The sequence below is a fragment of the Ornithorhynchus anatinus genome, chromosome 3, assembly GCF_004115215.2.
Source record: "Ornithorhynchus anatinus isolate Pmale09 chromosome 3, mOrnAna1.pri.v4, whole genome shotgun sequence".
In the NCBI taxonomy this organism is placed as follows: Eukaryota; Metazoa; Chordata; class Mammalia; order Monotremata; family Ornithorhynchidae; genus Ornithorhynchus; species Ornithorhynchus anatinus.
This window is the reverse complement of record NC_041730.1, coordinates 11,869,737-11,894,319: the sequence shown is the minus strand read 5'-3', so window position 1 is coordinate 11,894,319 and position 24,583 is coordinate 11,869,737. Positions and strand designations below refer to the sequence as shown.

Genomic DNA, 24,583 nt, shown 5'->3' with positions numbered 1-24,583 from the left:
TTTCCTTTCCGCAAAACAGGAAGGCAGTGTAGACCAGCTGATTTCATGCAGAGAGAGGGGCTGATAGAGAGTCAGTCTCCAGCAGGGCAGGCAGGGAGATGTGAGGTAGGATGGGTCGGAAGGAGGCATAGAGAAAAAGGGTCCATTAGAAGGAAATGAGAAAGGGAAGAATTTAGGGAAGCAGCCTGGCCTAGCGGAGAGACCCTGGGCCAGGGAGTCGGAGGACCTGGGTTCTAATCCCAGCTCTGCCACTTGCCTTGGGCAAGTCACTTAACCTCTCCGGCCGCAGTTTCCTCATCGGTAAAATCGGGATTCATTCTTGATTCTATTTATTGCTATTGTTCTCGTCCGTCCGTCTCCCCCGATTAGACTGTAAGCCCGTCAAAGGGCAGGGACTGTCTCTATCTGTTACCCATTTGTACATTCCAAGCACTTAGTACAGTGCTCTGCACCTAGTAAGCGCTCAATAAATACTATTGAATGAATGAATGGATTACCTGTTCTCCCTCCTACTTCGGCTGTGAGCTCCATGTAGGTCAGGGACAGTGTCTGACTTGATTATCTTGGTTCTGCCTGGCACTTAGTGCAGTGCTTAGCACATAGTAAACGTTGAACAAACACCGTTATTTTTATTATTAGGCTGAAGTTTGGTGGTGCATCCAGAGGGTCCTTGGGTGAAAGGAAGGAAAGACAAACTCTCAGATGATGCCTGGCCTCTGTGATATGGCAGGAATAGGGATTGCTCAAGCAGAATGGCCCTCCTCCTCACTTATAATTGTCATTAATAATAATATTAATAATAATTGTGTTTTTTGTTAACCACTTACTATGTGTCAAGCTCTGAACTAAGTGCAGGGATAGATACAAGACAATCAAGTCCAATGTGGGGCTCACAGATTAATTAGAAGGGAGAACAGGGGTTAAATCCCCATTTTACAGATGTAAAATCCCCACTGCTACATGGCGCTTCTCTGGGTGGGTCCAAACAATCAATCACTGAATCATATTTATTGAGCACTTAATGAAGAACACTGTACTAAGGGCTTGGGAGAGTACAATATTACAGAGTTGAAAGACATGATGTTGCCTTGCCCGAAACGAGTTTACAGTCTAGAGGGGAGACAGACATTAGTATAAACAAATAAATCACAGATATGTACATAAGTTTCATGGGGCTGAGGGGTGGGTGAAAAAGGGAGCAAATCTAAGTGCGAGGGTGATGCAGAAGGGAGTGGGAGAAGAGGAAATGAGGGCTTAGTTAGGGAAGGCCTCTTCAATTAGGCTTTGACGGTGGGGAGGGTATTCCAGAGCTGTGTCTCTAAGGATCTTTAATCCAAAGGGGACTGAATAGGCTAAGAAGCTCCCCGACACTCCTCTTCCTTGCTTTCTTGCTCACTGCCCCCCACAATCAGGTTTTTTAAGACTTCTTCAAGAGCACCAATATTAATGGTACGTGTGATATCTGGTAAGCATTTTACTAAGTGCCAAAGTCTGCTAAGCACTGGGGTAGACCCAAATAATCAAACCTGCCCTATACGGGCCTCACATTTGAAGAGGTAGGGAAGGTGTTTAGTAATTGTGGTATTTGTTGAGCACTTACTATGTGCTAAGCACTTACTATGTGCCCACCATAGTACCAAGCTCTGGCTTAGAAACAAGCAAATCAGATTGGACAGTCTCTGTCCATGTGGGGCTCCCAGTGTCAATCCCCAATTTACAGACGAGGTAACTGAGGCACAGAGAGGTGTAGTGAATTGTCTAAGGTCATACAGCAGATAAGTGGCCGAGCCGGGACCTTCTGACTCCCAGGTCAGTGCTCCATCTATTAGGCCATGCTGCTTCTCACCTACCTCAGTGCTTAGAACAGTGCTAAACACATAATAACAATTTAATATCATCACTAAAAATTAACACCAGAGCTGCTCATTGTACTCCTGCCCTGGGAAGGCTGGTTAGTCAGTCAGTCAATCATATTTACTGAGCGCTTACTGAGTGCAGAGCACTGTACTATACCCTGGGGAAAGTACAGTATAACAATATAACAGACACATTCTCTGCCCTCAACAAACTTACAGTCCAGAGGAGGAGACAGACAATAGAAATAAATAAAATTACAGTGGTCCGTGTCCGAACCCTCTGAGACTGAGGTAGCCTCCAACCCCGAGCTCCGGAGCCACTCCCGATGTGCAATCTTGGGCTGGATCAATGTGAGCGAGTTGTCCCTGGAAAACAAACCTTAAAACAGGCAGCGTGGCCTTAATGAGAGAGCTTGGGTTGGGAATTGGAAGACCTGGGTTCTAGTCCTAGCTCTGTCCCTGGAGATTATGGGCAAGTCATTTAACCTTTCTGGGTCTTGTCCATCTTTAAAATGGGGACCACTTCTTCCTACCCCTGCAAGAGTGAACGCCTTGAGAGGCAGAGACTGTGTCCCACCTGATTATCTTCTATTTACCCCAGTGCCCTAGCACAGTGCCTGGAGACTCTTAGTCATTTAATCAATACTGTCATTCTTGTTTTTATTCCTAGGGTCTCTATTTCTCAAATGTCAGGTAAAAAGGTGCGTTTTTCTAATTGAGGCCAGAGTATATTTTTAGGCCTCGGTTATATAATGTATTATTCGTTGCTTAGTGTGTGGCCCCATGACGAGCCAGGTACAAGCAGGTCAGTGGTCATGGGCCTGGGTTTGGACTGGGCTGGGTTAGACTGGACTGGGCCAGATCGGATTAGACTGGGTTGGGCTGGGCTGGGTCAGAATAGACTGGGATGAACTGGGCTGAGCTGAGTTAGATGGGACTGGGATGGGGGTTTTGGCTGGGGTTAAGTAAATCCAAGAGAGTCTCTGAGAGAAGGGACTGGCTCATTGAGGAGCAGCGGACCCTCCCAGCGTACGGCGTGGTGGCCGTCCTCGGCTGGCAAGTTGGCCACCGTGTAGGCAGACCTATCCTCCGGACATCCGGAAGAGCTTTCTCCAGATGCCTCTGGGTCTGGAGGCCTCGATTCCAGACTTCCCCGCCAGGGTGGGCCTATGGCCTGAGAGGGGAGGGGGAACGAGAGGAGGAGACACTCTTCCACCCAGCTGCCAACCAGCTGGGGTAGAGGTGAGGGCAAGCGAGCAGTCAGACCCCTCAACCTCAAACAGCCTGGAGGAGGCAGTGCTGCAGCCCTGGAAGGGGCCCGGAGGACTTGGGGAAGGCGCTGGGGGTGGGTATGAACTGGGGGATATGACCGGTAGCCTACCCACCCTCTGCCAGGGTGGGCCAGATGCGGAGGCCAGAGCCCATGGGGAATCCCAGACCTAATGCTCTTTCCTGGGGGTCCTCAGACTCCAACCCCATTTTGGCCCCAGAGCACAGCCAGGGTGTCTTTGATCCTACCCGCTGGGTGTCCCTTGGGCCAGCTGCGGTTCCTGAGCCTGCTGCCTCAGGACCACGAGGAGGCCGAAGGGGTTTGTCTCAGCTTCGGCCCGACCCGCCCAGAAGGAGAAATCCAAAGAAAGCTCAGCTTCCCCAGGCTCTGGTCTCCCCCGGGTAGGCTCCCCCGACCTCGCTGGTCAGCAAAATGGAGGCTGCGAATCCTGTGATTGGCTCAATACTGTATCTGATACCACTAATTACATTTAATTAGTCCTTCCACCATTTAATTAAAATGGCCCCTAATGCCCATGCTTCCTTGGCAGGCTCTTTGGCACCACGGGGAATTGTGCAGCCTGCAGTAAGCTGATCCCCGCCTTTGAGATGGTGATGAGGGCCAGGGAGAACGTTTACCACTTGGACTGCTTCGCCTGCCAGCTCTGCAACCAGAGGTGAGACCCCGGGGGCCGACCCCGAGTCAGGGTGACCGGCCCGCTGCCCACCCGGCGCTCCGAGGGGCCCTGCTCCTTCAGGGGAGCCTCAGAAAGGTCCAGGATCTGTGGCCGACTCCTTGGCCATTGGCCCCCTGCTCACCAGTCCCCTGGCCACTGGTTCCCTGCCCTCTGGTCTCCTATCCACCATCCCCTTGCCCACCAGTCCCCTGCCCACCAATACCCTGCTCTCCATTCTCCTGCCCACTGGTCCCTTGCCCACTAACCCCCTTTCTGCCAGTCCATGCCCATGCTACTAAGCTCTTAGAAAGTACAATACAGTAATAAAGAGAGCAATCCCTACCCACTATGCGCTCAAAGGCTAGAAGAGGGGGACACAGACATTGATACAAGTAATCAGGAATCAATATAAATAAATAGAATTATAGATGTAAACTTAAGTCCTGTGGGGCAGGGAGAGGGGGAAAGAGCAAAGAGAGCGAGTCAGGGTGATGCAGAAGGGAGTGGGAGATGAGGAAAAGTAGGGCTTAGTCTGGGCTTTTTCTGGGGGTCCCTTCCAGTCTCCTGCCCACTGACCCCCTGTCCACCAGTCCCCTGCCCACTGGCCCCTGCCTGCCGTTCTCCTGCCCACTTGGCCGCCTACCCACCAGTCCCTTGCCCACCAGTTCCTGGCCCACTGGTCCCCTGTCCATCAGCGTCCTGCCTGTTGGTCCCCTACCAGCCTCCTGACCCCTGGTCCCTTTCCCACCATCCCCAGCCTACCAGTCCCCTGCCCACTGGGCCCTTCCCCACCCACCTCCTGACCCATCTGGACCACCTCCCTGGGCCCCAGACACACTGATGTCCAGAGAGTTGGACCAAAGTCTGACCAAGTGGGAAATCTTGCTGGAGATAGGGGCAGGGCTTGGGGAAAAGAATCAGAGGTTTAGAGAGGCACAAAGTGACCCCCGTCTCGACGGTGGATGGGAAGAAATCTGAGTCAGTAGGTCTTCAGCCAATCAGCCCATCAACTGATCAATCTCCATAGAAGACCCTCCTTCAAATCCTTGGAGAGGATCCCAGAGCCCTGTGGAGACTGTTGATGTGTCTGTTATATTGTTGTGTTGTACTCGCCCAAGCGCTTAGTACAGTGCTCTGCACCCAGTAAGTGCTCAATAAATACCATGTGGGACAGGGGCTGTGTTCAACCCGATTTGCTTGAATCCACCCAAAACACTTTGTACAGTGCCTGAAACATAGTAAGCGCTTAACAAATACCACTGTTCTTCTTCTTATTATTTACTGATTGATTGCCAAAAGCACAGGGGAAGGGGGCATTTCTCCACTATTTACCTACCAATCAATCAATGGTAATTACTGAGCACTTACAGGGAGCATAGCATAATGCAGAGCAAAGTACTAAGTGCTTGGGAGAGTGTAGGGGATCTCTGGGCCAGTGATCGGGGCTGGGGGAGAAGAGAAAAGAGAAGGGATTTAACTTCTTCTTGCCCAGAGGCCTTCAGAGCCTGTCTGTGTGCAACTAGCAACTTCTCTTGATCATCAAGGCCTCCAAATGCACTTTGACCTCTATTACCTTGATATTTCAGGCCAAACAGGACCACGAGGCTGAACTCTTCAGATTTTAGAGGCCCAAGGGCAACTTGCTTTTGGAGGCCGAATCATGCAGATCATTTGCCGAGCTGGACGCAACCTGGGAAGGTTTTTGGAAGTTAATGAGAAATATGAAAATATTTCAGTCAGCGGGAAAACCTGGAAACTTGAAAATAGCCTGAGAACAGAGAGCGTGGTCCAAGGCGGCATTTGCAAAATCTGCACGGAACATATGCAAATCCACCTGGGACTCTGCTACCCTCTTGTCCTCTTTCATACTGCTGGAGAGTCCTAGGTGATTCTGGGAAATCCTGGCCCACACCTCAACTTTAAAACCTCTTTCTCTCTTGTCCGAGGGAAACGGGAATTAGAAAAAGCTGGGGAAAGGGACACCTATACCTGTAGTCAATCAATGGCATTTACTGAGAGCTCACGGTGCACAGAGAAATAATAATAATTCAGCGTGGTCAAGTGGAAAGAGTACAGGCTTTGGAGTCAGATGACCTGGATTCTAATCCCAGTTCTACTTGTCTGCTCTGTGACCTTGGGCAAGCAGCGTGGCTCAGTGGAAAGAGCCCGGGCTTTGGAGTCAGAGGTCATGAGTTCAAATCCCGCCTCTGCCACTTGCCAGCTGTGTGACTGGGGGCAAGTCGCTTCACTTCTCTGTGCCTCAGTTACCTCATCTGTAAAATGGGGATGAAGTCTGTGAGCCCCACGTGGGACAACCTGATTCCCCCGTGTCTACCCCAGCGCTTAGAACAGTGCTCTGCACATAGTAAGCGCTTAACAAATACCATCATTATTATTAAGTCATTTTGCTTTTCTGTGACTCTTCCTCCTAGTTAGACTGTAAACCCCACGTGGGACAGGAACTGTGTCCAATCTGATTAACGTCTATCTATCCCAGCACACAGAACGATAATAATCATAATGATGATTAAGCCCTTACTCTGTGCTAAAGGCTGAGCTAGGGATGCAGCTCAAACACAGTCTCTGCCTCTCACGAGAGAGCAGGTGTCTTATCCTGAAGGAACTGAGGCTCAGAGAGGGTGACTTGCCCATCGGCTAAACTCGGACTAGAACCCGGACCCCTGACTCACGAGTCTTTGCTGCCCCTTTGGGTAGTTTTCCCAGAATCCCCCCAGACCTGTATGCCAAGAAGCTACTTCCTTTCACCTGGGGTGGAACCATTTGGCCGGAAGACAGGCTTGACCAGGTACACATGAAACCCGAGGGGCGGCATCAGAGAACAGGGCGCTAGGTAAGAAGGCCAGATAGAAGAAAAGCCTTCTCCCTGGGGTGTGAGGAGAAAAGCCTCCTCCCTGGGGTGTGAGGAATACCTAGAGCTGTCCAGGACAGGTCGCTTTCTGGGTTGGAAAGTGCACCTCCTCCACGAGGCCTTCCTCGTGGGGAGCAGCGTGGCTCAGTGGAAAAGAGCCTGGGCTTCGGAGTCAGAGGAGATGAGTCCGACTCCCGGCTCTGCCCCTTGTCAGCTGTGGGACTGTGGGCGAGTCGCTTCACTTCTCTGTGCCTCAGTTCCCTCATCTGTAAAATGGGGATTAACTGTGAGCCCCACGTGGGACAACCTGATTCCCCTATGTCTACCCCAGCGCTTAGAACAGTGCTCTGCACATAGTAAGCGCTTAACAAATACCAACATTATTATTATTCCCTGACTAAGCCCCCTGTCTCTCTTCTCCCTCTCCCTTCTGTGTCGCCCTGACTAGCTCCCTTTAATCATCCTCCCTCCCAGCCCCACAGCACTTATAATAATAATAATGTTGGTACTTGTTAAGCGCTTACTACGTGTGGAGCACTGTTCCAAGAGTTGGGGTAGATACGGGGGATCAGGTTGTGCCACGTGAGGCTCCCAGTTAATCCCATTTTACAGATGAGGTAACTGAGGCACAGAGAAGTTAAATGACTTGCCCACAGTCCCACAGCTAAGTGGCAGAGCGGGGATTCGAAACCATGACCTCTGACTCCCAAGCCTGGGCTCTTTCCACTGAGCCACTTATGTATCTATCATTTATATATATTAACATGTGTCTCCCCCTCTAGACCCTAAGCTCTTTGAGGGCAGGGAATGCATCTGTTTGTTGTTACCTTGCAGCGTGCCTCAGTGGAAAGAGCACGGGCTTTGGAGTCAGAGGTCATGAGTTCAAATCCCCACTCCGCCACTTGTCAGCTGTGTGACAGTGGGCAAGTCACTTAACTTCTCTGTGCCTCAGTTACCTCATCTGTAAAATGGGGATTAACTGTGAGCCTCACGTGGGACAACCTGATTACCCTATATCTACCCCAGCACTTAGAACGGTGCTCTGCACATAGTAAGCGCTTAACAGATACCAACATTATTATTATTATTTATATATATTAACATCTGTCTCCCCCTCTAGACCCTAAGCTCGTTGAGGGCAGGGAATGCATCTGCTTGTTGTTACTTTGCAGCGTGGCTCAGTGGAAAGAGCCCGGGCTTTGGAGTCAGAGGGCATGGGTTCGAATCCCGGCTCGGCCACTTGTCAGCTGTGTGACTGTGAGCAGGTCACAACTTCTCTGTGCCTCAGTTACCTCATCTGTCAAATGGGGATTAAGACTGTGAGCCCCACGTGGGCCAACCTGATCCCCCCTGTGTCTACCTCAGCGCTTAGAACCGTGCTCTGCACATAGTAAGCGCTTAACAAATACCAACATTATTACTCTCCCAAGCGTCTAGTACAGGGCTCTGCACACACTAGGTGCTCAATAATAAATACGATTGAAGGAATGAATAAAGGACAGGTGGGAGGAGGAGGGAAGATGAGAGAGATGTTGGTGTAAATCCCCAGGCGCCCTGGAGTCGCGGGGTAGAGGATGGGGAGAATCCCGGCTCTGCCACTTGTCAGCTGTGTGACCGTGGGCAAGTCACTTCACTTCTCTGTGCCTCAGTTACCTCATCTGTCAAATGGGGATTAAGACTGGGAGCCCCAGGTGGGCCAACCTGACCCCCCTGTGTCTATCCCAGCGCTTAGAACCGTGCTCTGCACATAGTAAGCGCTTAACAAATACCAACATCATTACACTCCCAAGCGTCTAGTACAGGGCTCTGCACACAGTAGGTGCTCACTAATAAATACGATTGAAGGAATGAATAAAGGACAGGTGGGAGGAGGAGGAGGGAAGATGAGGGAGATGTCGGTGTAAGTCCCCAGACTCCCTGGAGTCCCGGGATAGAGGAGTGGGGGGAATCCCGGGTCGGGCCTCGGGGGTCGCCCCGGTTCCCTCCTCCTGCCCCGCGGGGTCCCCGCGGATGGGGCACCTCCACCGAGGCGGCATCGCCATCTAGTGGTCGCTCGGGAAGCCAACAGAAGAGACTGCAGCCCGGAGGGGAGGATCATCCTGGCATCTGTTAAGCGCTTACTATGTGCCAAGCACTGTGCTAGGCGCTGGGCGGGGAGGTCCTCAGCTTGCCCCATGTGGGGCCCGCAGCCTTAAGCCCGTATGAGTATTGATATTACTTCGCTCCTCTGGGCCTCAGTTCCTTCATCTGTAAAATGGGGATTAAGGCTGTGAGCCCCACGTGGGACAACCTGATTACCTTGTACCTCTCCCAGCGCTTAGAACAGTGCTTGGCACATAGTAAGCGCTTAAATACCATTATTATTAGTATTAGTATTAATAGGTGCCAGCCAGAAGCAGCGTGGCTCGGTGGAAAAAGCACGGGCTTTTTACACCAACATCTCTCTCATCTCCCCTCCTCCTCCTTAATTTACCTGAACCCCCAGCGTGGCTCAGTGGAAAGAGCACGGGTTTAGGAGGCAGAGGTCGTGGGTTCTAATCCCGGATCCACCACCTGGCAGTCGTGTGACTTTGGGCAAGTCACTTTGTCTTTTCGGTGCCTCAGTTACCTCATCTGTATAATCGGGGGGAAGACTGTGAGCCCCAAGTGGGACAATCTGATTACCCTGTATCTCCCCCCGTGCTTAGAAAAGAAGCAGTGTGGCTTAGTGGAAAGAGCCCAGGCTGGGGAGTGAGACGCTGTGGGTTCCAATCCCAGCTGTGTGACTTTGGGCAAGTCACTTAACTTTTCTGTGCCTCAGTTACCTCATCTGTCAAATGGGGATTAAGACTGTGAACCCCATGTGGGACAACCTGATGACCTTGTATCTCACCCAGCGCTTACAACAGCGCTAGACACATAGTAAGCGCTTAACAAATACCAACATTATTATTATTATTTACAGATGAGGTCACTGAGGCACAGAGAAGGGAAGTGACCTGCCCAAAGTCACACAGCTGACAAGTGGTGGGGCTGGGATTAAAACCCATGACCTCTGACTCCCAAGCCCTTGCTTTCTCCACCGAGCCACGCTGCTTCTGGCTGGCACCTATTAATAATGATAATAATGGTATTTAAGCACTTACCATGTGCCAAGCACTGTTCTAAGCACTGGGGGAGATACAAGGTGATCAGGTTGTCCAACGTGAGGCTCACAGCCTTAATCCCCATTTTACAGATGAGGGAACTGAGGCAACGAGAAGTGAAGTAATAGTAATAATTATTATGGTATTTGTTAAGCATTTACTATGTCAAGCACTGTTCTATCTGCTGGGGTAGATGCAAGGTAATCAGGTTGCCCCCATGGGGCTCACAGCCTTAATCCCCATTTTACAGATGAGGTAACTGAGGCACAGAGAAGTGAATTGACTTGCCCAAGATCCCACAGCAGACAAGTGGCCGAGCCAGGATTAGAACCCACATTCACTAGGTCACGCTGCTTTGCCAGGCGTGATGGGCACGGGGCCTAACGGCAATTATTGTCCCTGTCCCAAGCGGGTTTCACAGTCTGAGAGGGAGAGTTGGGGCCCATTTCGAAGCTGAGGAAACTGAGGCCCAGAGGTGTTACTTGATTTTCTCAAGGTCACTCAGCAGGTGAAGCAGGGTCTAGAACCCGGGGCTCCTGACTTCCAGTCTTGTGCTCCTTCCCGCTAGCTCATGCTGCCTTCCACATCATGCTGTTCTGCCGCCCAGTCTGGGCCTTGGGAAGAAAGGGGCGGACACAGAGCGGGGAGCAGAAGCAAACTTTCCTGGGGTGGGGGAAGGCGGGCAGAGGCCTCAGGAGTCCTTTCTCATTATTTTTGTGGGGGAGTCGGTATTTGTTACATGCTTACTATATGATAAACACTGTCCTAAGCACTGGGGTAGACACAAGTTAGGCCAGGTACGATCCCCGTCCCACATGGAACTCACAGACAAGTAGGAGGAAGAAGATAACGAATCCCTACTTTTTGTAGTTGAAACTGAGGCACAGGGAAGTTGAGAGACTTGCACAGGATCACCAGCAAGCAAGTGGTGGAGATGGGATTAGAACCCAGGTCCTCTGGCTTCCAGCCCATGTTCTTTCCAGTAGGCTATGCAGTTTCCCACAGGTCACGTTACTTCTCACAACCCTTTCCCTCTTCCCCACACCTCGAGTTTCTCTGGACTTCTCACTTATCAATCCACAAAAACCCTCCCGTAGTGGGTTCAGGCAGCAGCCGGAAGGCTCAAGACCCCGAGGCTGGAAGCCTTCTTCCCGTTAAAGCACCTGCCTCTCCCCTCCTGTGAAACATTTCCATTAACAACTTTCCCTAAGCACCTGTTAACGTTGCTTTAATTCCTGGGAAGCGGGCTCCAGACCTCAGCTACTAAATCTTTTATCTGCACTTTATGCAGTCGACAAATTAAAGTTATAAAGTGTTTCAGTGAATGGGTGTGTGTGTGTGTGTGGTCTCTGTATCCAGCCCCTGTCCCATTCCCATCCGGCTGACAGCCCGTGGACTCAGCACGGTGACATGCTGTGGGCTGCCGGGATTCCAGGGTGATATACCAGGACCAGAGGTCATCCTGCCCAGCCCCCTGCCCAAGAAGTCTTAGCCTTTACATTTAATTTCTGCTCCCTGGATGGAGGTGGGGGACCAGGAAAGAGGCCCTAACCCCAAACCTTGGCTGTCTTACTGGCTGGCCAGATAAAGGAGAGAAGCAGCGTGGCTCACTGGAAAGAGCCCGGGCTTGGGAGTCAGAGGTCATGGGTTTGAATCCCCTCTCTGCCACTTGTCAGCTGTGTGACTGTGGGCAAGTCACTTCACTTCTCTCTGCCTCAGTTCCCTCATCCCTAAAATGGGGATTAAGACTGTGAGCCTCCCGTGGGACAACCTGATGACGCTGTACCTACCCCAGCGCTTAGAACAGTGCTCTGCACATAGTAAGCGCTTAACAAATACCAACATTATTATTAAGTGGCTGTTTGGAGGAAGATGTAGCCAGGTTTTACTGGGGAGACAGACGTTAATATGAATGTCCCTTCTCCCCCTTCCGGACCCACGCAGACCCTCCTCCTTTCCTGAGGGTCTGAGTTAGGGCCACAAATTCCCCTCCACTCTCTCCCCAGCTCAGATGGTCACCTGGGGATTGTGGATGGGAGAGGCCCACCGGCAGGGCAGGAGAAGGGGGTGGGGTGTGGAGGATGCCACCCAAGTGTGCTGAGCCCTGGTCAGTCTTCAGCCAGAGGCCATCAAGGAATTCATTAGCCTCAGCGGCAGGAGAGATCAGGAGGCCGGGGAAGCCACGAGATCCTGGGGGCCAGAATAATAATATGGTATTTGTTAAGCACTTACTATGTGCCAGGCACTGTTCTAGTCACTAGGGTAGGTACAAGATATGGGAGCTTCAGTCTTAATCCCCATTTTACAGACGAGGGAACTGAGGCCTAGAGAAGTAAAGTGACTTGCCCAAGGTCATATAGCTAACACGTGGCAGATCCAGGATTAGAACCCATGACTTTTTGACTGCCAGGCCCGTGCTTTATCCATTAGGTCATGGTGCTTCAGAAGGCTCAGTGGGCAACTGAGCCTGGAGCTCCATGTCCATAAACACAGCTCAGCAGAAAACTCCTGAGGGCCTTTTCAGTGCTGCGGCCCCCAGACTAAGATTAGCCTTCCAGATAGACCTTGCACCCCTGTGGCGGGGCTGACCCCAGGCGGGGCTGGGCCAGGACCCATCAGTCTCAGGGGGTAGGGCCCATCTGCATCCTGGATTCCCACCTGTGGTCTACCCCACCCAAGGAAGTGGCTCATTTGCACGTTCCCATCCCAGGCCCACACTCAGATGTATATGAAATAAAGGGCTTGAGTCAGACACTCCAATACACTGTACCTTGGGGACATTCTTTTTTCCTATGGTATTTGTTAAGCGCTTACTATGAGTCAGGCGTTGTCCTAAGCACTGGGTGGATACAAGCAAATCAGGTTGGACGCACTACCCGTCCCGCATGTGGCTCCCAGCCTGCGTAGGAGGGAGAAGAGGTATTGAATCCCCATTTTGCATGTGAGGACACTGAGGCACGGTCCCTGGGCCAGGGCCGGATGCAGGTAGGACCGGTTGGTCAGCCCCCTGTCCCGGACCACCCGCGAGAGCCGACCCTAAGGATAACGTGGTCTTCTCTTTGGCTTTGCAGATTTTGCGTAGGAGACAAATTTTTCCTGAAGAACAACATGATCTTGTGTCAGATGGACTATGAGGAGGGGCAGCTGAACGGAAGCTTCGAGTCCCAGGTTCAGTAGCCCCCCCCAGCTCCCCGTGGCTTCGAAGCACAGTGGGCCCGGCGTCCAGTCTCTTCCGCGGCCAGGACGGCCGGCCAGCTTGCCTGCAATATTTTTTTAATTCTCAGTCCACAGAGGACTCTTCATCGTAGTCCCGTTTCCCCGCACCCGACACAAAGCAGTTACAATTTTAGATGTACAGTTGTGCTGACTTAACTGAGCACTGCATTGCCTGTATGTTCGTGAGTTTCCAGGGGGCTGGGGAGGGGTCTGTACAGTCTGTTTTCTGTATATAAACTGGAACATTTATTTTATGAGAAATGTAATGCAATTTTATTACTGGTGTGAATTAAAACTATGAATGTTTCCTGCAAAGCCTGCGTGTGGTTTGTGGGTCACATGGGCCAGGGACCGAGGGGTTGGGCTCTCTCCCCAGACTCTCTTCGGAGAGAAGGAAAAAATGTTTTATATTAATAGTCTTGGAAAAGCCACGTCCTTCCTCTGATTTAAATGGAGTGTGGATCTGGGTTTCAGTCGGCTTTGGACCGATGGATCTCAAAAGGCTGGGTGTAAAGGGAGATGGAGAGAAATAGTCTCTAATAAAAACAGTAATAATAATGATGGTATTTGTTAAGCGCTAACCATTGTGCCAAGCATTTTTCTAAGCTCTGGGATTGATACAAGGTAATCAGGTGGTCCTACATGGGGCTCACAGTCAATCCCCATTTTAGAGAGGAGGTAACTGAGGCACAGAGAAGTTAAGTGGCTTGCCCAAAGTCACACAGCTGACAAGTGGCAGAGCGGGATTAGAACCCATGACCTCAGACTCCCAAACCCGTACTCTTTTCACCAAGCCACGCTGCTTCTGCTTCTCCTGCTTCCCTATCCACAAAGCCCATAGTGGAGGGGCTGGGGGAGAGGGGAGATGCAGGTCTTGTTTTTTGATGGTATTTATTAAGCGCTTACTATGTGCCAGGCTCTGTACTAAGCACTGGGGTAGATACAAGCTAATCAGGTTGGACACAGTCCATGCCTCTCATGGGACTCACAGTCTTAGAACAGTGCTTGACACATAGTAAGCGCTTAACAAATACCATCACTATTAATCCCCATTTTACAGATGAGGGAACTGAGGCAAAGAGGAAGTGAATTGAGTTGCACACAGCACTCAAGTGGCAGAGCTGAGATTAGAACCCAGGTCTGTCTGACTCCCAGACCCGTGGAATATTCAGTAGGCCACAATGCTTCTCTTGTTTCTGTGTCCTCCTGGAGCCCAGAGGGAACACCCAAGTCTCTCATCAGAACTCTGATTCGGTTCAGATTCTAGTTCTGAACAACAACCTCTCTCCTCGAGGACCCTGACTCACCTCTCCATAGTTGTTTGGTCCCGTGCCTGCCACCCCTCATCTATGAGGGGTCTGGCCCGGAAGCGATCCTTATTCTCCTAACCCAGATTTGACACCTGGGTCTCTGGTTGCTTCCCTAAGACAGCCAGAAGCCACACTACCAAAATGGTGGCTGCTAAATCTTGAGACGGTCATCGTTCCTGGAGACTGGCAGAGCTGAATGGGTCATTCTCTGGCCAGGGAGAGCCATGCTCCTGCACCCTGGAATGGAGGTCTGCCCTGGGCTCTGAATCTTGGGGTTTGGGCTCTCCCGGAACGGTGGTCTCTCCAGACTCTGAACCTTGAGGTTTGGGCTCTCCTGGAATGATGGTCTCCCTGGATTCTGAACCTTAGAGTTTGGGGTCTCCTGGAATGGTGATCTCTCCGGATTCTGAACCTCGGGGTTTGGGCTCCCCTGGAATGCCGGTCTCCCCAGGCTCTGAACCTCGGGCTCCTTGCCCATTGCATAGGCCCCAGCGGGTGCTGGAGAGTGCTGGAGTGCACACGGAACTCAGTTCAAACCTAAGGAACATGGAGAAATCCGGATATGCCCCGGTCCATCCTCCTGGCTCCGAAGAGCACAGCTGCTTGTCATTTAACTGCATCAACACAGATGGATCTTGGCATGAGAAGACATTTGGTGGGAAGCAATGTAACACCCAGCCATTGTGTGATGACAAGCTTGGCCCCCACCAACTTCCTCCCACTGGACTTCCCAGTTTCTCTTCCTTTCTCCTGTTTTCCAGATTTCCTAGTGACCCCGAGACTGCTGGCTTCCACTGTTGCGGGACGGTGGGAGAGGACAGACTCAAATGAGTATCATTCTGAGGAGTTCCCAGAGAAGAGTCAATTGTGGGGAGAAGTGCATGAAAATGACAATTAAGATAAGCCTTGGGAGTGTGGATTTCATTCTTGCTTGGTCTCTCTGCACCCCCATTCCCCAAAACCCGGAGCATGGATCAAGGGAATTTTTCTGTCCTGTCAGTCCCACTCAAAATGGCTAATTCCCCATCCCCTCAGACTCTCTGGCCACCAAGTGCTATCCCTTGGGGGACACCTGGGGGAACCAGTCGAAGAGAAGGGGCAAGAGTGTGGATCATGTGTCAAGAAAGGCCACGTGTTCTTGCTGTTCCACAGGCCAACAGGACACTCTAACAGGCCGATGACTTGGGGAAAATTTTTGAAATCCAGGTGTTGTGGATTTTGTCCACAGGATCTGGGGAGAAATGTATTCTGCTTCAACATTGTGTGGTTCTGGTTTTGCTTTGCTTACGTTTTGCCTCCACTTGGCAGTGGAGGATCGTGGTTTGCAAACCATCACAGCTAACATCTACTACCAAGCAGAAGGGGAGAGAGGCCCCAGGGAAATACTAATTTGGAGGCTATGGGTCTTCAAAGTTAAAAAGAAAAAAATTGCTGTTAATTTTTGCTAGGAAACAGCATGGCCTAACAGAAAGCACACAGGCCTAGGAGTCAGAGGCCCTGCGTTCTAAACCCAGCTCCTCTATTTATGTGCTGTGTGACCTTGGCCAAGTCACTTAATTTGTCTGTGCCTCATTTCCTTCATCTGCAAAATGGGGATTTAATACCAATTCTTCCTCCTGCTTAGACAGAGAATCCCAGGTGGGACTTATTTTACAACTGCTCCCGCACTTAGTACAATGCTTGGCATATAGTAAGCACTTTACAAAAGCAATTATTATCATTATTAATTAGGGGAGTACTGAGTATAGAGCCCAGAGACCTCATAATAATGATATAATAATAATAACTGTGGTATTTGTTAAGAGTTTACTATGTGCCAAGCACTATTCTCAGTGCTGAGGTAGATAAAAGGTAATCAGGTCGGACATGGTCCCTGTAACTCATGGGGCTCAGGGTCTTAATCCCTTTTTTACAGATGAGGTAATTGAAGCACAGGTTAAGCACAAGTTAAGTGACTTGCCCAAGATCACACAGCAGATATGCTTGGTATGGATGATTTCCTGGACTCTTGGGATTGAGACAAACCTTCAGAACGATTGAGAAGGATTAGCAGGGACCCACCCAGTGCAATCACTGGAGGTTATATAAGTCAGATGTTTCTTTGGGAAGCAGCATGGTTTTGTGGAAGGAGTACAAGCTTGGGTGGGATCAGAAGTCATGGGCTCTAATCCTAGCTCTGCCATCGCCAGATGGGTGACTTTGGGTAAGTCACTTGACTTCTCTGTGCTTCAGTTACCTCATCTGTACAACGGGGATTAAGACTGTGAGCCCCATGTGTGACAACCTGATTATTATCTTGTAGCTACCCCAGTGCTTAGAACAGTACTTGGCACATAGTAAGTGCTTAACAAATGCCATCATTATTATTATTATTTGAAAGGTAAAATCCACCTGACCAGAAGAAACCAACCTGGCCCCAAGGACTCAGGAGCCCATTCTCCCCGCCCCCCCCCCCCCCTTAGATTAAGAGCCCCTTGTGAGACTGGGACTAGTCTGATCAGATTATTTTGTTTCCAACCCACATTGCTTAGCACAGAGTTAGTGCTTAACAAGCACCACAATTATTATTATTACTCAGATAAATGAGGCAAGCACTAAAAGAAATCAGGCTCGCATAGGCACGTAGAGATCCACCAAAGGACACATATATGCCTAGAAGCAGTAGAGCCTAATGGAAAGTGCATGGGACAGGGAGTCAGTGGACCTGGGTTCTACTTCTGGCTGTGCCAGTTGGTTGTTGTGTGACAGGTTGCTTTACTTCTCTGGGCCTCAGTTTTTTCAACTGCAAAGTGGGTAATCAATATCTATTCTCCCTCCTACTTAGACTGTGAGCCCCATGTAGGCCAGGGTCTGTGTCTGACCTGATTATCTCATATCTACCCCAGCACTTAGAAAGGCACTTGACCATAGTAAGCACTTGAGAAATGCCATCCTAGACCTCCTCATAAACACACAGGCAGCACAGCCCCATATAAGAAACAATCTGGCCTAGTGGATAATAATAATAATAATAATTTTGGTATTAAGCACTTACTATGTGCCAAGCACTGTTCTAAGTGCTGGGTAGATACAAGGTAAACAGGTTGTCCCGCGCGGGGCTCACAGTTTTTTTTAGAGCACCAGCCTGGGAGTCTGTCAGAAGGACCTGGATTCTAATCCCAGTTTCACCACTTGTGTGACCTTGGGAAAGTCATTTCACATCTCTGTGCCTCAGCTACCTCATCTGTAAAATGGGGTTTAAGAATGGGAGTCCCACGTGGGACATGGACTGTGTCAACCCTGATTATCTTGTAGGTACTCCAGTGCTTAGAAGAGTGCCTGGCACATAGTAAGTGCTTAACAAATAAAAAACATACACCTGCACACAAGTACTCACGATCACCCAGCCAAAGTCACCATGGAGGCTTGTGACTCTTATTTAGTGCCGGCTGATGCCCTGTGGAAACCTGCACCTCCCCAACAAACTTAGAGGGAAGTTCCCCTTTTCATTAATTCATTCAGTCATATTTATTGAGTGCTTACTGTGTCCAGAGCACTGTACTAAGTGCTTGGGAGAGTACAATATGGCAATAAACAGACGTATTCTCTTCCCACAACAAGCTTACGGTCTACCGGGTATCTCTGTGAGAGCAGAGAGGCCGTGGCCTAGGGTCCGGAGGTCGCGGACATTGAAGTGGGATGGAGAGGGTGTCTTTCCCTTGGGCCCGTCAGGAACCAGAGTGCCTCCCATCCCCCTTCGTCGGCCCCTGGCTGTCGGCCAAAAGAGAGACTGAAGAATTGGCCGTGGGACCTAAAGGGACGGTGGAAAGGTTAGGAAAATTAGAGTCCTGTTTTCCTAATGAGGATAAATCTAGGGAGGGACATGATTGAGGCTTAGAAAATGCGATAGGTGCGGGGAAGACAGATGCCGCCGCTCGGCCGGAAGGTAATAAGCTGTGAGCCTAGAGGACAGGAATTGAAGTTAAGAAATGACTGAACATTAAGGAAATTAGGAGGAATCTCTTAGCCGGAGGGTAATTAATGCGTGGGGAGTGCTGCAGGCTGGCACACCGCATGTCTGCTGACTTTGGAGCCGGCTCCGAGTTGGATGGAGGGGGAAGGGGAGGGATGAGGATGCAGGGGTCTCTGGGCTGGGTTCCCACCGAGTCACCCCCACAGCCATCCCAGGTCCAGCGGGGAGACCCCTCGGGAACAGTATTAGATAAAAGAAACCAGCTGGCATGATGCATACTTCCCCAAGGCTATATCTGGGGAGGGCACGGGAGGAGCCAGAGAGGGGGCACTGGGTTGGCCCCAGACACTCTTCCTCCAAGCCGGTGGGGGGTCAGTCCCCTTTTCTGGCTGCCCCTTCAAGGAAGAGGCTGATCTTGTGTCCCCTTCCTCATCCCTATTTCATTCCCTTCCTAACACCACCCATCTGTCCTACTAGGACTTCCTCCTCAGAGCGGGCCCCATTGCCCACCCATGTGGGCAAAATTCTTCCCTCCCCCACCTAGCAGCTATCGGGTAAATGGGAAAGAGGGCAGAGCTGAGCCCCTGCACCCGCAGGATGTGCATTCGTAGGATTTGCATCGGAATAGACATTGCTTCTCCCCCAAATTTTGTTGGGGGGCCGTGCACCTCTTGCCCACTGGAAGCCCCCAGCCGTTGCCACGAGGCACAGTCATTCATGGCAGGCAGGAATCTGGGCAAGGTAACATGGACGAGTGTCCCTGTTGGTTGGGCATCAGTCATGCCCGTGGCCTGCTTGACTTCAGGGCCCACTCCGATCCCCGACCCCTCAGCCCCCACCGGGAGATGCTGGACCAAGAGAGCCTGGCTGGGCACAGTGCCCCTTTAAACCCACCCAGCGCCCTCTCCTCTGTTCTCCGGCCTGGAGCCGTACGCGTCATATCGGGGAGATACAATAGGGTCATTGTGGAAAACCAAGACGGGCTTCCTTCCCATGCATCTTTAATGGCCCCAGTAATGGGTCCGGCTGGCCCTCTCTGGCTGCTGACCCGCTCTGGCTCCGCAGTGAGAGCCGCTTCTCCGACGGCCCCGGACCTCGCCTGCCCTGATGCATTAGCTGGATCGAACACCCCAACCCGCTGCATTTCCCAGCTGCCAAAATGCTTCCTCCAATATTAGCCCCTGCCCTCCTCTTATACTGCTGGAAAAGACCGAGGGTAGTGTGGGTCAGGCCCTTCTCCACCCCGGCCCAACTCTCCCCGCTGCCCCCAGGATGGATTCCTTTATTTTCTAGACTATGAGCTCACTGAGGGCAGGAAATGTGTCTGATGTTCAATTGAGCTCTCCCAAGCACTTAGTACAGTGCTTTGCACTCAGTAAGTGCTCAATAAATATGATTAAATGAATTTTCCACCCTCCCTCCACCCATTCTCTTCTGCTCTTCAAGGATCTACTAGAATGGCTGAACTGCTGGGAGTGGGGGTGTCTGTGTTTATGTGAAGCGGGAGAGGGAGGTTGAAGGTGGGGGAGGACAAAGGAGGGCATTGTACAGTAAATATCTTTATTATGGAAATAAATTGGGGTCCGGAAAATAAGTCGGGGTCTGGAAAACGTCGGGCTCTGACGCCCAGCAGCAGCTGACATTTGGCATCCTGTATGCTTGCACTCTCCCGGGCCAGACCAGGACAGGCCCCAGGAAATACTGGTCAGGGCGGGAAGCCCGTGGCCAGCAAGTTAGGATGAAAGCCGACCAGGCCGATCCGGAATTTGACCACCAAATCCGAGCTCCTCCGGTTGCAGGGACTACCTATTCCCCTGCCTCCAGGCAGCTCTTTTCCTGCCTAAACTCCAAGACTCCATTGGTGGGGAGGGGTGGCTTTCATTGCAGCTGAACACTCAATCAATCAATCAATTAATTAATGTTATATATCGAGTGCTTACTGTGTGTGGAACACTGTATTAAGAACTTGGGAGAGTACAATATAAGAGAGTTGGTAGAAACAGTCCCTGCCCACTTGATCAATGGCATTTATTGAGCGCTTACTGTGTGCAAGGCACTGTATTAAGCACTTGGGAGAGCACTGTATAACAGAGTTGGTAGACATGTTTCCTACCCATAAGCTTACTGTCTAGAGAACTTAACTGCACAGATCGGGTGAAGCCCCCACCTGTTGTCCAGGTAAGCCTCACAGCACTTACGTACACAGCTGTAACTTTATTTGAATTGATGTCATTCTCCCCCGCTCTAGTCTGTAAACTCATTGTGGGCAGAGAATGTCACTGTTTAATGTTGTATTATACTTTCCCAAGCGCTTAGTACAGTGTTCTACACACATTAAGCGCTCAGTAAATACAATTGAATCGAATCAAAGCCGTTTTACTTAATGATGGTCTGTCATCGCTTGTGCCCTCCCCAACCCACCCTCTCTGTTCTTTCCTTTAACCTTAAACCTCTAACCCTTCTACTCCTGCAGACAAGGTCTCTCCCCTGCTCTCCCTACCCAAACCGCCCCCAGCCCTTGGAAGGGTCAGAGCCAGTGTGACAGAAGGTGAGGCCTGGGGTGGGGCTAGTAAAGGAAAATAAATAATTTTTTTGTGTTCATTCAGTCGTATTTATTGAACGATTACTGTGTGCAAATCACTGTACTAAGGACTTGGGAGAGTACAGTACAACAATAAAAAGACACATCTCCTGCCCACAGTGAGTTTACAGTCTAGAGGTGGGGAGGCAGAAATGAATCTTTAAAAGAAATCTCCTCTGGTCTCCGGGCTAGTGTGTGTGAGAGGAAGGAGAATCCCCCGTGACAGTCACTTGCAGGAAACTGTGGGGGAGGCCGACCCAGTCTGGTCCGATCTGATTGGCTTTGGGGCAGGAGAGGCCGGTGAGAGACAGGGATCGGCAGCAGTTCCCACCTGGGCCCCCTGAATGTCCGGGAGGGAGGAAGGACTCCTCCTCTGTGGTAGCTTGAATCCCCTCCCCTCAGCGCTCAGCACAGTGCTTTGGGGCAGAGCGAGCACTTAGAGAAGCAGCGTGGCCTAGTGGATAGAGCTAGGCCTCGGAATCGGAAGGACCTGGGTTCTAATTCCAGTTCCGCCACTTGTCTGTCCTGTGACCTTGGGCAAGTCACTTCTCTGGACCTGAGATACCTCCTCTGTAAAATGGGGACTAGGACTGTGAGTCCTAACTGAGACTGGGACTGTATATCCAAACAAATACCTACCCCAATGTTTAAAACAGTGCCCGACACATAGTAAGCATCTAATAATAATAGTGATGGTATTTGTTAAGCGCTTAGTATGTACCAAGCACTGTTCTAGGCACTGGGGGGGATACAAAGTAATCAGGTTGTCCCACGTGGGGCTCACAGTCTTAATCCCCATTTTACAGATGAGGAAACTGAGGCAGAGAGAAGTTAAGTGACTTGCCCAAAGTCACTCAGCTGACAAGTGACAGAGCTGGGATTAGAACCCATGACCTCTGACTCCCAAGCCTGAAGTCTTTCCACTGAGCCATGCTGCTTCGTGTCAAGCAATATTTGAAGTGTTGGGGGTAAATGCAAGATAATCATTAATTAATTCATTCATTCATTCATTCAATAGTATTGATTGAGTTCTTACTATACTAATGTAATCATTCATTCATTCAATAGTATTGATTGAGTTCTTACTGTACTAAGCACTTGGAAGAGCACAATGTAACAGTAAACTGACATATTCCCCGCCCACAGGGAGCAATCAGAGCTGACAGAGTCCCTGCTTCACCACCTAAGTAGGAGGAGAGAAGAGGTAGTTAGTCTCTGTTTTACAAATGTGGAAGTTGAGGCACAGAGAAGTGACTTGTCCAAGGTCACATGCCAGGCAAGTGACAGGGCTGGGATTAGAACCTCACGGTCTCACTGTATTGGACAGGCTACAGGGGATTTTGTTTGGGTCAGGATAATAATAATGATAATAAGAATAACTGTGGTCTTTGTTAAGTACTTACTATGTTCCAGTCACTGTACTAAGTTCTGGGGTGGATACATGCAAATTGGGATGGACACGGTCCCTGTCCCACATGGGGCTCACAGTATTAATCTCCATTTTAACAACAGAAGCATAGAGGAAGTGAAGTGACTTGACCAAGGTCACGAAACAGGCATGTGACAGAGCCGGGATTGAACCCAGGTCCTTCTGACTCCCAGACCCAGGTTCTGACCACTAGACCACACTACTTCTCAGCACACAGCCAGAGTTCCTCTGCACAACGACCGGGAAAGAGCCACCGCTCTGCACATAACCTGGAGGGGCAGCTGGGTGGGAGGGGGCCAGAGTGGAAAGCAGAGTGGTGGGCGCCGTGAAGGCAAAGAAACCACCTCATGTTGGGAAAAGGTTGCTGGAGGTCGGAGGTGGGGGTGGAGGGGCTCTCCTTGAAGCTAGGAGAAGGAACACAGACTCAGTAGACTTAGAGGCGCTGATTTGATTTACAATGTGCTCAAGTAAAGAAGAAAGAAAGGCAGGAGGATGAAGAAGTGGAAACGGTAGAGGAAAGAGAGAAGGGTTGCAGGGGTGGGGGCTTGGGTGTTGCTGCTGACAGTCAGTGGTTGAAGAGTCTTTCTTCCTGTTTCTGAAATGGAGTGTACAGTACAGTCAAACAACACCGTCTACCAGTGATTTCCCAGCTCCGATCAGGGACTTGTCATTCCATTTGGTTTTCATCTATCATTTCCACGGAGTCACGGACCCGCACGGGCACGCGGGAGAGGCGGGAGGAAGCCGTGGCGTTTCTGTGGACGGCTTCTGTCGGGGCCCGTCGCCTACACACTTAATTTGCCTCAGTCACAACAGAGCGAGCGAGCGGCTACCTCCGCCAGCATCTTGTAATTTGGGTTCCCTGACTCATTTTCTTTTTATTCTCTCCTCCTTCCACACTTGAGTGGAAGTCTCATTTCTCCGGCCCACTGCTATAGGCTGCTGGTCTGTAATGGAGCTTGGTCTCAGAAATGTCAGACACAAATGGAAATGGGAAAATGGAACGCCGGCCCCCTCTCGCCAGAGGCACTGAGCTGACACCCTTCTCCGGGCTCATCAAACAAACAGGAGTGAGCAAGCTCAGATGCCACCATGGTGTCTCCGGTCTACCCCGGCGGAGGTTCATGGACTCCTTGAACTGGAGGGGGACCTGGAGAGGTTAACTGGTCCATCCCTCTGCCTCCAAGCGGGGGGCTGCGCAAGCCCACCCACGCAATCCATCAATCGGTGGCTCAGTGGAAAGAGCACGGGCTTTGGAGTCAGAGGGCATGGGTTTGAATCCCAGCCCTGCCACTTGTCAGCTGTGTGACTGTGGGCAAGTCACTTAACTTCTCTGTGCCTCAGTTACCTCATCTGTAAAATGGCGACTAAGACTGTGAGCCCCACGTGGGACAACCTGATTCCCCTGTGTCTACCCCAGTGCTTAGAACAGTGCTCTGCACATAGTAAGAGGTTAACAAATACCAATATAATTATTATTATTATTTATTGAGCGCTTACTGTGTGCAGAGAGAACACTGTACTAAGTGTCTGTAAGAGTACAATACATTGGAATTGGTAGACATGTTCCCTGCCCACGACAAACTTACAGTCTAAAGAAGCAGCATGGCTCAATGAGAAGCAGCATGGCTCATTGAGAAGCAGCGTGGCTCAATGAGAAGCAGCATGGCTCATTGAGAAGCAGCGTGGCTCAATGAGAAGCAGCATGGCTCAGTGGAAAGAGCCTGGGCTTGGGAGTCAGAGGTCATGGGTTCGAATTCTGGCTCTGCCATTTGTCAGTTGTGTGACTGTGGGCAAGTCACTTAACTTCTCTGTGCCTCAGTTACCTCATCTGTAAAATGGGGATTAACTGTGAGCCTCACGTGGGACAACCTGATGACCCTGTATCTACCCCAGTGCTTAGAACAGTGCTCTGCACATAGTAAGCGCTTAACAAATACCAACATTATTATTAAAGGGGGAGACAGACACGACTCCAAATAAATAATGTACAGATATGTACACAAGTACATATAGGCAGAGGGCAGCTACTCTTTTTATAAAGATTTTTGGGACTGGGGGTCAGCCTCAGCCAGGCAGGGACCCTGAGGTAATAATAATAATATGGTATTAAGCGCTTATTATAGACCAGTCACTGTACTAAACACGGGGGTGGATACAACAAATCAGGTTGGACACATGAGACTCACAGTTTCAATCCCTATTTTACAGATGAGGTAACTGAGGCCCAGAGAAGTGAAGTGACATACCCAAAGTCACACAGCAGACAAGTAGTGGAGCTGGGATTACAACCCTCACA

The 24,583-nt window shown here is 50.5% G+C and overlaps 1 protein-coding gene and 1 long non-coding RNA gene across 6 annotated transcripts in view; both read left to right on the top strand.

Annotated features, from left to right (window-relative positions):
• The window catches only part of LMO1 (LIM domain only 1), a 77,824-nt gene extending 64,497 nt beyond the window's left edge, over window positions 1–13,327 (top strand). For all 5 annotated transcript variants that reach the window (XM_029061639.1, XM_029061638.2, XM_029061640.2 and 2 more), the window contains exons 3-4: window positions 3,677–3,802; window positions 12,868–13,327. In XM_029061639.1, coding sequence (XP_028917472.1) covers window positions 3,677–3,802; window positions 12,868–12,973 — 232 coding nt within the window. In that variant the 3' untranslated portion in view covers window positions 12,974–13,327. The remainder of the gene's footprint in view (window positions 1–3,676; window positions 3,803–12,867) is intronic.
• A 956-nt stretch (window positions 13,328–14,283) lies between these two features.
• Window positions 14,284–15,227, top strand: LOC114810239. The gene is made up of 2 exons (XR_005659805.1): window positions 14,284–14,977; window positions 15,084–15,227. It is a non-coding gene; the product is annotated as an uncharacterized LOC114810239 (long non-coding RNA).
• The last annotated feature ends 9,356 nt before the right edge of the window (window positions 15,228–24,583 follow it).